At 43.8% G+C, this 13,083-nt stretch overlaps 1 protein-coding gene across 1 annotated transcript in view; it reads left to right on the forward strand.

The window, feature by feature from the left end:
- LOC117545172 (adhesion G protein-coupled receptor A1-like) overlaps positions 1-4,544 on the forward strand; it is a 43,067-nt gene extending 38,523 nt beyond the window's left edge. The window contains 2 exon segments of the mRNA XM_034214862.1: positions 45-140; positions 227-4,544. Coding sequence (XP_034070753.1) covers positions 45-140; positions 227-1,694 — 1,564 coding nt within the window. The 3' untranslated portion in view covers positions 1,695-4,544.
- The last annotated feature ends 8,539 nt before the right edge of the window (positions 4,545-13,083 follow it).

The raw sequence follows: 13,083 nt of genomic DNA on the forward strand, positions 1-13,083 counted from the left end.
TACAAATACATATGTGTTGGATTAAACGTATCATTTATTTGCAGATTTTATCTTGTAAGTGATGGAATCCCTCTCATAATTGTTGGAGTTACTGCAGCATTTGGTATGGACAACTATGGCAGTCGGGATGACGCTTTGTAGTAAGTGCTCAGTATTTCTGAACAATCCAGTTTTCATTCAATCTTTAGAGAATAAGATAAATGTTTATGTCTCTGTGTCTTTTCAGTTGCTGGATGGCATGGGAACCAAGCTTGGGGGGTTTCTATGCCCCTGTGAGTTTCCTGGTCTTAGTGGTGTGTGTGTATTTACTGTGCTCATACATCCAGCTCAAACGGCACCCAGAGAAGAAGTATGAGCTGCGCCTGCTGAGTGAGGAGCAGCAGCAGCTATCCTCCAGCGAGTCAAACCACCACTGCCACACCGACACTGGGGGGGTCTCTGCGGGGGATTGTCCACCATTTGCAACAGGCGTGTCGGTGTTGGCCAATGAGCACTCGTTTAAATCTCAGCTGCGGGCCACAGCCTTCACCCTCTTCCTGTTCCTGTCCACCTGGGCTTTAGGAGCGTTAGCAGTATCACTTGGACATTTTCTGGATATGATATTCAGCTGTCTGTATGGGGCTTTTTGTGTCACTCTGGGACTCTTCCTTCTAATTCAGCACTGTGCTAAACGTGATGATGTGTGGCACCGCTGGTGGGCATGTTGCCCGTCCAAGTCTGAGGACAGGAATGGGGACATACAGAACCAGAGGCAGGAGCTCCATCAGCCTCACTGCCACCTGAGCTCCCCATGCTCCGGCAAGCAGCCTCTACTCTCTCCTTATATTGTGCCCAGTTCCTACCACACACCACCTTCACATAGTCCCCCAACCAATCACACGGGTCCGTGCTGCGTGGCTGTCATGAGTCCTGTTACTGCCCCCCTCTCACCTCTCCCTGAGCAGTTGCCCTCCCCTCATCCACAAACGCTCTCTGGGGAGCTCCCCCGCCCCACCCTGCCTCTTCAGAGCTGCCTTAACGACAGGACAAAATCCCGCTCCTTCAACCGTCCACGTCTATGCCTTCAAGACTACCGCTCCCACCTGACTTCCACCAGCATGGATGGGAGTGTGCACAGCCCCCACCTGGACAGCCCTCACGCACCACACCACCTCGCTGGATCGCCATTGATTTGCCAAAGCCCCCACCCAGACCTGCAGCTGCCCTGCCCCAGCCCTCTCTTGGATAAGCAGCTGGCTTCCTGCCAAAGCTTGTTACGCCAAAACTCCTGCCACAGCGTACAAGACTCAATAGCTTCCTGTCACAGCCATGCACACAACATGCATGACAGCATTACTTCCTGTCACAGCCTCCTCATGCCTTCTCACGGGGTGCACACCTGCCAGTGGCACATGTACAGCTCAGCGGATCACTCTTCTACTACAAGCTGCTGTGAGAAGCCTGATCCCTTCACCTTACAATATCAGCAAGACCCCGACACATACAGCAGTGTGTCAAAGACAAGAGATAAAGAAAAGGATAATCTCTGCGTAGAGGAACAGGGTTTCCCAAGAAACACTCTGCCTCGGCAAGGCACTATGGGCCGGCGAGGAACCATCGGCAGGAACAGGAGCCTGCAGGAAGAAGGACTGTTTGGGTCGGACGGAACAGGCACCATACGGACTGGCCCTTGGAAGAATGAAACCACTGTATAGTCTTCTTATACTTGTATCTGTACTCACTTGCAAGACCTTGTTCCAGCTGCCCTGTAATTGAATTACTCCTTAAGTGTTTGGTTCTCAATGCCTTCAGCTGACCCCTTTTCTCAGTGAGGCCTCGTATCCTGATATTTTACCAACCTTTATGACAAAGTTATCTTTAATTTTACAAGGGATAAGATAAACACAAAAAAGGTTGGAATAATTGTTTAATTATTATTCTGCTCCATTTAAAATTGCAATCAGCTTTTGGGACTTTTTGGGGCTTTGGGACCCAGTGGCTCTGTAGTTAGCAAGTTCACAGCAAGAAGGCCCCGAGTTTGAACCCCATACACATTTGGTTGGCGTTTTTAATGTTTGTGTCAGTTGATCCACATTCCTCATACATCCACAAATGCAAATTGGATTCAAAAATGAATTTTCTAAACTAAGATACTTGATCCAGAACCAACTCGAGGACAGTCAGACCCAAGCAGAGTAGACCCAAAGGTTGCGTTGACCTCTTAAACCTAACGAATATGAAAGTTGATCTTGCTCATAAATGCTATGTTGACCGGCAGTCATTAACAAACAAGTGCTGTTGGTTCAACTATATTGAGATTTAAAATAAGTGACAAGTAAGGAGCGATAAAAGGTTGTCAAAAAATACATCCACAATGCAGCAAAATATTGGCTAAACTCTTAAAAAGGACTAAGTACGGGTTGAGATAAAATACATCATAGCTGGATGTAAACTCTCGGCTTGTTTGTTAACACAGGGACACATTCACCTAGAATGAATTGAGGCTGCTGATAGCATCATGAATTGCACATCATTTTCAATTGCTGTCTCCAGGTCAGATTCGCAAAAAAAACACCCATACAGTTTTGCAGCTCTGTGCAATTTGCTCACTTTCTTGCACCTGATCGCACTTATCCATGTAACAAAGTATAAATGTTGCCTTTTCTCCTAGAACACGGTAGGCAGAACAATGGCAGAACAAAAATAAAAAAGTACTCTCAGGCTTCTATCTTCTTGTCCCAACTGACAAGGCTTTCCTTGTAACTTCAGGAAAGGAATTTAAACGTGACAGAGATAAATAATATTTTGTTTGTAATTTTCTATTATGATTTAAAAAATACAGTAATATTCTTTAGACATACTTAACACTCACAAACTCATCAACCAGAACGGAAAGCTGCTGTGTTCACTGCGGTTTTGGAGAAACTACCTTACTATGCTGACAGATTTGAAATAGTTTCATCAGCCATTGAGGAGGATTAACTATAATGAACATAAACATCTGCAACCCCCCGCTAATATACAGTGTTATGCAAACATTCAGTCAAATGTCACTGATTGCACCTTTAAATACTTGTATTGATAGTTTTGAAGACATTTTAAATGTGAGTGGTTACACATGTGAAAATACTTTTGAGTCAGTGTGAGCATGTGTGTGTTTTTATGTGTGCAACAGTGCATGAACAGATACATACAACTGTGGTGTGGTTTTGTGCTATATGTATTTATTATTATGGAACCACCCTTGAAGAATTTTAAATTAATTAATAATGATAAAGATGAATACATGAAGCCTATGAAGATTTCTATGGAGATACTTTACGTATGCTGCCAAACAGAGTCAACTAGACTCTTATCTGACAAATGTTGCACTAGTATGTACAATAGTAATTCACCCGGTGAGATAATAATTCCAAAAATACTGCAATGTGCTACAAAGCACAAACTTTTTATAGTGCCAAAATGATATGCCAGATTTCACTGTGATGAGAAAATACACATTACTCATTTTCAATGAGTGTTGAGAGGTCATACAGTTTGTAGCATCATACAAACTTGAACTCAGGTTTCAGAAGATCATCAGCAGCCATAAGTTATTCCAGAAACTTCCATGCTTCCTCCAGAGAGGTTTTAGCGCTTTACCCGTCATTAACAGCGTAGCTAGGCTCAGTTTCTGTTCTCACACAGTGACTGACCTAAGTTACTTTGGAAATCTAGCCTTCCAGACTAGCCTAGTTCAGGTAAGGCTAATTTTCAGGCCCACCTCAGCCTGAAAAATCTGTGAGATGATGGCTGTGTGTAGAGCTTTATGGAGCTAGGTAGCATTAGCTTAGCCTAGCATACATTTGTAGCATGTGACTTACCCTTAAAACACATACAAATTAGACAAACCAGATAAAGTGTGTTAAGTATTGACCTTAGAGGTGCTGGAAGGTGTGTTTTTGGACTTTGGACAGAACAAGGCTAACTGTTAGCGCCTGCTCTCCTGCTTTTTGCTAAGCTAAGCTAATCACCCACCGGCTCCACACTTAAAGGCACAGACATGAGTTACGATATTCTTCTTATTGGTTTTCAGATATAAAGTTATGTTCATAAAAAAAAAGAATAAATCCTGATGCTGTTAGTGTGAGGTCATTACTAATAATGATGATATAATCTTAATTATTAACTTTTTCTATAGTTTTTAACCCCATATTATGACCTTCACTAACAAATTCATTTTTTAAACTGAGCTCATTAATTTATTTTTTAGAGTAATTATTATCAGAGATACACATTTATCTTTTTATGCTCAGTGAAATGTATATCTGTGATAATGTTGTTTCTGCAAATATAATTTCTCTTTTAACAGGGTTGCCAACTCTCACGCATCTGGCGTGTGACACACGCTTTCACTCTCAATCTCACGCTCTCACGCTGCCCAAACTATTCTCACGCCAAAAACAAGATGAACCGGCGATCGTTTTTGGTTGGTTATTTACAATGTTGAGTTGACAGCTGCTCAAGCTGTCGATCCGCTCCCTCCCCACCCCCACCACTCTTAACAACGTTAACAGACAGCAGAGCAGTGGGAGCCGGTTGGTCAATCCCCGACCCGTTTTGCGCATGCGCAGATCTAAGATCCAGTAGAAATGATAGAAAAAGTAAAAGTCTGCTGCTTATTGTTCTACTAGGCCAAAATAGAGTCAAAGAGTATATGAGAGTGAGAGTGTGTTAATCAATATATTTGGCAGTTTGGAGTAAGTCTGTAGATGTGTGCGTGTGTTTCATGTATAGGCCTCTCACGATAATTAATTTAGTTGGATTCATTTTCCTGGAAATTATTGCGATAAACGATAATATTGTCGGCACCGTTGTATGACCATTTCAGACCACTGACATAATGATAATATATAATAATAATTCAAGTACATCCTTTCAAACTGCTACATCACATCACTCATGTAAATGGCAATTTATCGAGGTCATTTTTAATTATCGTACGATAAGTCAATTAATTGCTTATCGCGACAGGCACACAATAAAACAGTGGAAACAAACATGTGTTTGACTTTCATTAGTGAATGAAACTTTGTGCCCTTTATAGTCTGTGTCCAATATTGTGTATTTGTATATATTGTATATATATCCTATATGCTAAGGTCCCGCTGCTGACACAATAGCAGTCATTTTGTGCGCATATGTGTAATTAAACCCATGATATCAAAATCTCACTCCAGCCAGGTACCCAAAGTTGGCAACCCTGCTTTTAAAGATGTTTTCCTGTGCTTAAGATGTCTTGTCATGCCTTCGGAAACGAGACACAAACCCAACGCCGGTGAGAGATAGGTTTATTATTTGTCAAGGTTAATCCTGGTTTCAGTGAGCTAGGATCACTGAAACCAGGCATTTCAAAGAAAGCCATCCTTTTCGAAGTCTTCATGAAACACCTCTCTGGTTCATGGTATTTAACCGCACATTTGGAGTGAAAGTGCAGGCTGTTGAATTTGACTCATTTTTGCATTTTATTCTATTTTAAGGCCATAATCAGGCCTTCATCCTGGAGCTTGTGTTGATTTAGAGAGATGAGTCATTTCAGTCTGTTGTAGGTTCAACACAGATGTTCACTAATGTGTCAGCATATCCCAGTTTGATGTAGGCTTAGCTGTGATCATCAAACGACACTTAACCTCCGCCTGACATTGATGAGTGTGTACATGTGACGTGTCGTTATGTCTCGGTGTTGCGACAGCTTTAACATCTTCCAGGCCCGAGGCAGGAGTACCTGACACTGAAGGATGCTGTCCAGACACAGAATCTTAATGTGCCATTTTTTATTCCTCACTTCTATTGTGGATTTTCTCAACAGTGTACAGAAAACAACGTGACACCTTGTAAGACAAAGGGAGTAACAATTGGAGCACTGTGTGTTGTCTGCACTAGAAATAAAGATGTACTGTGCTACACAGCGTGAGTTATTGTTCTCTTTCTGTACAGGGCCGAGCTACCAGCATCAGTCATATTTCTTTTGCAGCTTCAAAAACGTCAAAACGTATTAATAATTGAATAGTAAACAGTACAATTGAATAACTAAAATACAGAAAAGCTTCTACCAGAATGTTACATTTCATAAGTTAATATAATCATAAAATTGCATTATTTTTGACACATTAATGTATATGTTCTACATTGACAGCCTTCTCTCCCTTTAGTTCTATTGAAATTCTGCTGACTTTCAACAGCAATTATTATGGGAGGAATATTATAGCACCTCAGTTATGTTGTTTTTCTTTTTTTAACAAACATGTCGGCATAATGTTAACTGACAACATGTTTCATTAGCTATCTTACAATATTCTAATATAAACTAGAAACTAAAGTATGATTCAAGTTTTTATGGTTTTATGGCACAACACAAGAGTGGCATATTAACATAATGTGGCAGATGGGCAGATGAGGAAGTTGAGTCATCCAGGTCATCAGCACCGGCCATGCATGTCTCAAACAGCACACACACACACACACACGGATTATCAGCTTAACGCAAATTGTCACCGTCACATACTGTAGTTGTCACGGTCGTGTGGATCAGTTGCCCAGCGTCTTATTAAGTGAGTCTGTCAAAAGGCTTATGAAGATGTTTCTGATTAGACTTGATTTAACTGTTGGGAAGTCCTCGGCTTCTTCCTCCACTGCATTGGGACTCTATTATTGTATGTTTTCTACCATGATGTTTTAGATCTGTGTGAACAATTTAAAACTGAAGCCTAAAGGCAGACCACGAAAGATGAGGAGGAATGAAACCAAGATGGTTGCCGTGTTGCTGATTTCTTGATGAAAAATGACATAACATTTCTGTCTGTTTATTTGTTTCCTGAATTGAACTGAAACCAATGTTGAGTTGAGGGCACCAGTCTCCCTGCTGCAACCCCCCAGCTCAAGGTTTGTGGTTTGTGAAAACAAGTCAGACTGCCCTAGGTTCAACATAAGGCCTGCATTCCTCCAATGACACACAATATTTGTTTTCATATACAATATATATATAATATAATAATATAATATTTTGTTTTGTTTCTGTTCTGATTTTATGTGAAGCGTCTTTGAGCATTAGGAAAAGTGCTTTACAAATCCCCTGTATTATTATTATTACAAAGGGATAATAAGAATAAGAAATACAACATTTAAGTAACAGTATTAATTAAAATGTCAACAATAGAATTAGGTAAAATGGTACTAGATATATAATTAAATTATGAATATGATCAATATATATAAATACCATAAAGTGGTGCATTAATGAAAGATGTTTGTAGTGTAAAGTTAGCATTGTAAAGTTAGCATAGCAAGGGCTGCGTACACAAAAACCTATGGGATTTTTCCGTTTATGATACTTCAGCAGGATATTATCCACATATTAACACCACTTTTATAGTTGTTAATGTGCAAATGCCATCCCCGGAAGTAAAAAGCATTTTAGTCACTTCTCGACCGTTGTTTTTTTTCATGACATTTAGAAGCTTCATACATTTGTGAGTGGGGTATTCACTGATGTGTTTTATGTCGTAAAATAAAACGCATGCTCATTCCCGCACCTCTCTATTGGCACATTTCCACTGCAGCGGGGTAGCCCCGTTTAAGGGTCCCTAAGCGTCCTCGCTCAGGCCTCGGGCTGCCTCGCTGGCCGGCCCAGGCCGTGGCGCATTTCCATTACAGTTTAGGACCTGGGGTAGCAACGCAGTGTAGGCGGGGCGATCGGCTTTTTTTTTCACATTTCGAGTTGTTCCGTCGAGCTCCCGCTGGATTTGATCATCCCCAATGAGATGTAGGAACGTCGTCACCTCCTCGGTCGACCACGGTGTGCTTTTCTTTGACGTTGCCATTTTTGTAGCTCCTCCGTTTACAAAAATGCTGCAAGCTTGCTTCTAGATAAGAAGCTCAGCGCAAGTTCAATCAGGAAGACCAATATCCTCTGGCTGTGACACGTCATTTAAATACTCTCTCCTCTCTCAATAAGTGATCGGGGGCATTACTCCCAAGCTAGCCAATCATTTCCCACCATCTCTCACAAGCTCTCTTCCCTCTCTGTCAGTTGTCATTTCAGGTGTCAACGCGCAAGCAGCAGCAGGGCTTCGTTCCAGCTCCAGGCATTATTCATCAGCTCCGCAGTCTTGCGGATTAAGCTACAGGCGGCGTTCCCCAGTCAGCTAGCGGTTCCAGCCGGCCGCCCCGCAAACCCGGACGCGGGAGGCAAAGACAAGGAAATCGGGCTCCACGGAAGTTCCTCCGGCTTAATGGAAATCGCCTACTTCACGCAAACAATTGACGCACGCCTTCAGTCTCTCGAGAGGGCATCACTGGCATCAGGGCCGCTCAAATGCGGCGCTTCACGCGGAACGGGCCCTCATCGAATGCAAAGCTTTACCCATTTCTGGCTTCAACCAGGCAGGCAGGGCTTAAGCTACATCCCATTGAAGCTACTTCTCCTCCCGGCTCAGTAGTAACTACTGGACACTAAGTGCGTCTAGGCGGCAGCAGGTTCCTTGCACAGCCCAGGCTCTCGCCTCTTTTCGTGCGCCTCACCTCTAAAACAGGCGTCAGGGTAGCGCTGGCAAGAGGCAGTTGCAACAAATTCACGAGATGTTCGTTATTATCATGACATTTGGGTCATGCAGAGCGAGATCGCTACCCCTTTAAGAGAGGGGTGTGGCGTGTGCATGTGTGCGAGGGTATGGTAGAGCGAGCGAGCGGGATATACGTTTTCTAGAAGTAAAACGAGGCAGCAGAAAAAGGATAGGTCTGTGATCTTGCAAATCTATCTTGCGGAACAGAAGAGCTAAATAAATGCAACGACCTCCCAAGAAGAGCTCGCCTCTCTCCAGTCATTCCGATAAAGTGGGGTATTGAACCCGAAGCGTGTTGCTTCTTCCCTGGGAGATGACAGAGAGTCATCCCCCCATGTTCAATCTGAATTTTCTTTAAAATAAAAAACATCTATATTGAATCTGACTTTTCTACATCAAACTCACAGGTTTATCATTACTTTGAGAAAAAAGATTATTAATGTAACCCTTTTAGAAGGGAAGATATGGTCATTTGTTCTGGGAATGTCATTTTCGAGCCTGAAACCTGAAAAACAGGCTCGGGGTTTAACAGGTTAAACCATTTCCTACACAATAACAGAATCTTAGACTCGTATAAGTGTTTCAAGGTGCGGTCGCGTTCTAGTCACTTTGTTCAAGCCCTACTGCTCGTTACAACTCTATTCGCTTTAGCGTAGGCTACTAGCATGACTGGTATTGCTCAGGGCAATCTCGATGACAAGGTCAATGTTCCCCCTTTCTACGCACGGAGAAAATGTAATCTTAATAGTGTGCAGGGCAAGGTGGCTCTTCAAAGCAGATATTAACGACGCGCTTTAAAGTTCCCATCCGTTCAGCGGAGCTCTTTCAGCCTCAAGCAGGAGTCAAGTAAGGAGAAACTACGCGTGCACCGGCTATTCGGGTAAATAATATTAATAGTGTCTCTCCCCAGTGCATCACCCACTGCTCAGGGAGATCCCCTCATGTGTTGCCTTTCCGCCATCTAGTGTTCAAATACAACATTACTAACCTATAACTCCGCTCAACTGGGAAAGAGAAGAAGAAAGAAGAGAGAAGAAGAAAGAAGAAGAGACTCCTCCAGGAGCACAGCGTGCCTAATCATGAGGAACTATAGGCCTAATCACACACCTGGAGTACCATCAAGCTCATGGTATTAATGTTCCCCTAACCAAACCGTGTGCATCCACATAAACGTCAATGCGTATACAGCAAACATCTCCAACGACAGTTGCTCTTCCTCACCGGGCAACCGTACTTCTCATGTGGATAATCTTCGGCACGCCATCATCTCCCGTTCTGGACGTGGCATTCGCCGGCCTCACGACGACCGCGTTTTCCCCGTCTCTTAAGGACGTGCACTGCACATCCTCCGTTTTGGGGGGAATATCTGCATGAGATCATCCGCCATAGCGGCACGCTCAGATTTCCACTATTGCTACACATTTATTATCACACTCGCTGGATCTAACACTAGCGTCCCTCCATCATCCTCATTTCAGATGATAGAAGACAGTCTTAATCACTCAATCAGTTTATCAGCATCTATGACTCATCCTGGCGTACTTAACTGCTAATTAAGCTAGACTATATCACGGGTCATGTCTCAGTATTTAACTAAGTGTATGTTTTTCTGCGTGCATCCTACACTTCATTCATATTCTCTGGTTTATGCTCACTTGGCTCGCGTTAATCCAGGTTATGATATTCATGCATCACTGTAGGCTACTCTAGCTAACAGCTCTCGTGCATTACTTGTCTACATCTCCCTCTTCGCCCGGACCTCGGCTCGTGCTGCCAATCCAAGATCTCTTCAGTTTACCTATGGTAAATATGCATATAACTGGTGGTGGCGTCTAATAGCATATCAGGGCTTTCGTTCAGATAGGCGCAGCCACCTCTGCTGCCAATCAAGGCATTTCTTCCTCATCCCTGCAACTCGGACGGTGGTCCTCCTCCGCCTTCATATCCCACATTCGCCCGGACATCAGCGCGTGCTGGCTATCCAAGGTCTCTCAAACACTAAAACATGGTAATTATGCCTATAACTGGTGGTGGTTTCATAGCACGTCAGCATGTATACGTGTCACTGTGTTCATGTTTAACCCCGCACGTCAGGTTGTGACCTCCGGGTCCGTGTTCATGTTTAACCCCGCACGTCAGGTTGTGACCTCCGGGTCCGTGTTCATGTTTAACCCCGCACGTCAGGTTGTGACCTCCGGGTCCGTGTTCATGTTTAACCCTGCACGTCAGGTTGTGACCTCCGGGTCCGTGTTCATGTTTAACCCCGCACGTCAGGTTGTGACCTCCGGGTCCGTGTTCATGTTTAACCCCGCACGTCAGGTTGTGACCTCCGGGTCCGTGTTCATGTTTAACCCTGCACGTCAGGTTGCGGCCAGTGGGTCGTGTTAGGTTTAACCCTGCAGTGCAGGTTGCGGCCAGTGGGTCTGCGTTTTGTTTAACCCTGCGTGTGCAGGTTGCGGCCAGTGGGTCTGCATCATGTTTAACTCCGCAATGCCAGGCGTTGACCCATGGTCGGCATTGATTCGGCAGTCGACCGCAGGGTCTGCATCCTACGATGTAATAGTACTTAAGCCCGGCAGTGATTCCGGCATTCTCATCATGTTCCCGTGTTAATCTCTCATTTCATCCATAGATCTCCGCAGTCAGCCCGTAAGGTAAGAAATGCATCACATCTCAGTACTTCATACTTCACTTATTTTGGGGGTTCATCGGAGCGGTTTTTCCTCTCCTGAATGATCATCCTGCAAACCGGGGCCTAATCGCCAAACATCATTTCATTCACTTGTTATTATCTGTCAATCACTATTCCTTCATATTATGTGTCCCGGTAATAAACATGTATTTCATACATCACGTCTCTCCTGATTGAAATATATGCGACGCTAGGGATGATCTCGCGCGCGAGCTTGTGACGATTCTCTCTGACCAATCAGCAGTCGAGAGTGTTGACGTCACTAGTTCAGCCCTGGCCCTGGTCTGAGGGAACCACGATTTTATGGGGCCGGAAAAAGAGGGAAAAAGTACCCGCTAGCCGGTGCTACGCTATATGGAAAGGCCACCAAAAACTGGCCTGGCCGCTTGAGGACGATTAAGGACGCTTAAACGGGGCTACCCGCTGCAGTGGAAATGCGCCATATGTGCCATTGTGCAGGTTGCTGACGTTTTATTTCCATGTGGGTCGAGCTAAGGTTGTGCAGGACTGGCCCTGGCACTTTGTGGTGCTGAGTAGGGAAGAGTCTTTGTCCGAACAAGTTCTACATGGGGGGTGGGAGGGGTTCTCCAGGATAGGGTCTAGCTTTCTCCTCGTCCTCCGCTCTGCCACCTCTTACAGAGCTAGCCTTCCTCACTAGCTTGTGTCGATGACCCCCCCTGTTATCTAGACTGAAAAGGAAACTTCTAGAGCAAGGCCTCATAACACAATGAGAACAAGGGAGAGCTCAACTTGTTGTCAGACACTGTATGAATTATTGGGAGTTACGGCCGGTGAATTGACAAAGACATTTGCTGCAGCCACAAGGTGCCACAGCTCCTGCCTTAACGATTCTGAAGATCTCCTCCAAAACCCAAGTATTTATTAAGTTCTAAACAAAACTATTCACAGCTTGAACGCTGACTTTAGGAGTAGAGAGATAACTGGGTAAAGGCCTAGGAAAATATTTTCTCACAGATCACCAGGCTCCATCAGCCTTTATATGTTCTTCATGTTGACCCACTCACAATCACTCAATGACATTATGTGACTAAAGATTCAACGTTGTATATTTACAATCAATGGCCTATTATCATTTTTATCAGAGCTGCTGTCGGAGATGCTGCCGAGACAGTATTTCACTTTATTTTATTTAAATGATATTACGTGCGTCGTGCAACATAAGAGAAAGAAAGATTATCCAAGTTTCTTGATTATTCAGTTTGACTTTTGATTGTTTTAATTTGTTTGACTATTTTTTGTTTTGATTAACTATGAGTCGCATAACATCAAGACATTACGAGAAGCCAGGCAGGTCATCACATCTGTAAGTAAAACTAATAAAGGAAAAGATAACGCGTTAGAAATGTTTGTTTGGAAGGGTTCTCAGTGGCTAAAGGAAACAAAGGAAGGAACTTTACTTTCAACAATGTGACTGATAGAGAAGAGTGTCTCAGTCTCATCCATCCATCCCCTCCCCCTGCTCTCCTCCACAGCCACGGGCCACTGGCCTGAACCACTCCAGCAGCAGAGGAGTAAGAAAGATGATGCAGACGTCCCTGATGTGAACATGACCTATTTTGAAGCCGTACAGCAGCCTGCAGACCTGGCCTACTGCCTGCACCTGCCGACAGGACATGCTATATGCTACACACACAGATAAACACTCTGCATCTCGCTCTACATACCATGACTCATACCTGATTATTGTAAATGTTCTGCACAAATGTCTCTGCTGCACACCCCTCCCTCTGGGCACACTTCTGCACATGATCTGTCTTCATGCACACAATATTTCATTCATTATATATTTAT

This window comes from Gymnodraco acuticeps, unplaced genomic scaffold (assembly GCF_902827175.1).
Source record: "Gymnodraco acuticeps unplaced genomic scaffold, fGymAcu1.1, whole genome shotgun sequence".
NCBI lineage: Eukaryota > Metazoa > Chordata > Actinopteri > Perciformes > Bathydraconidae > Gymnodraco > Gymnodraco acuticeps.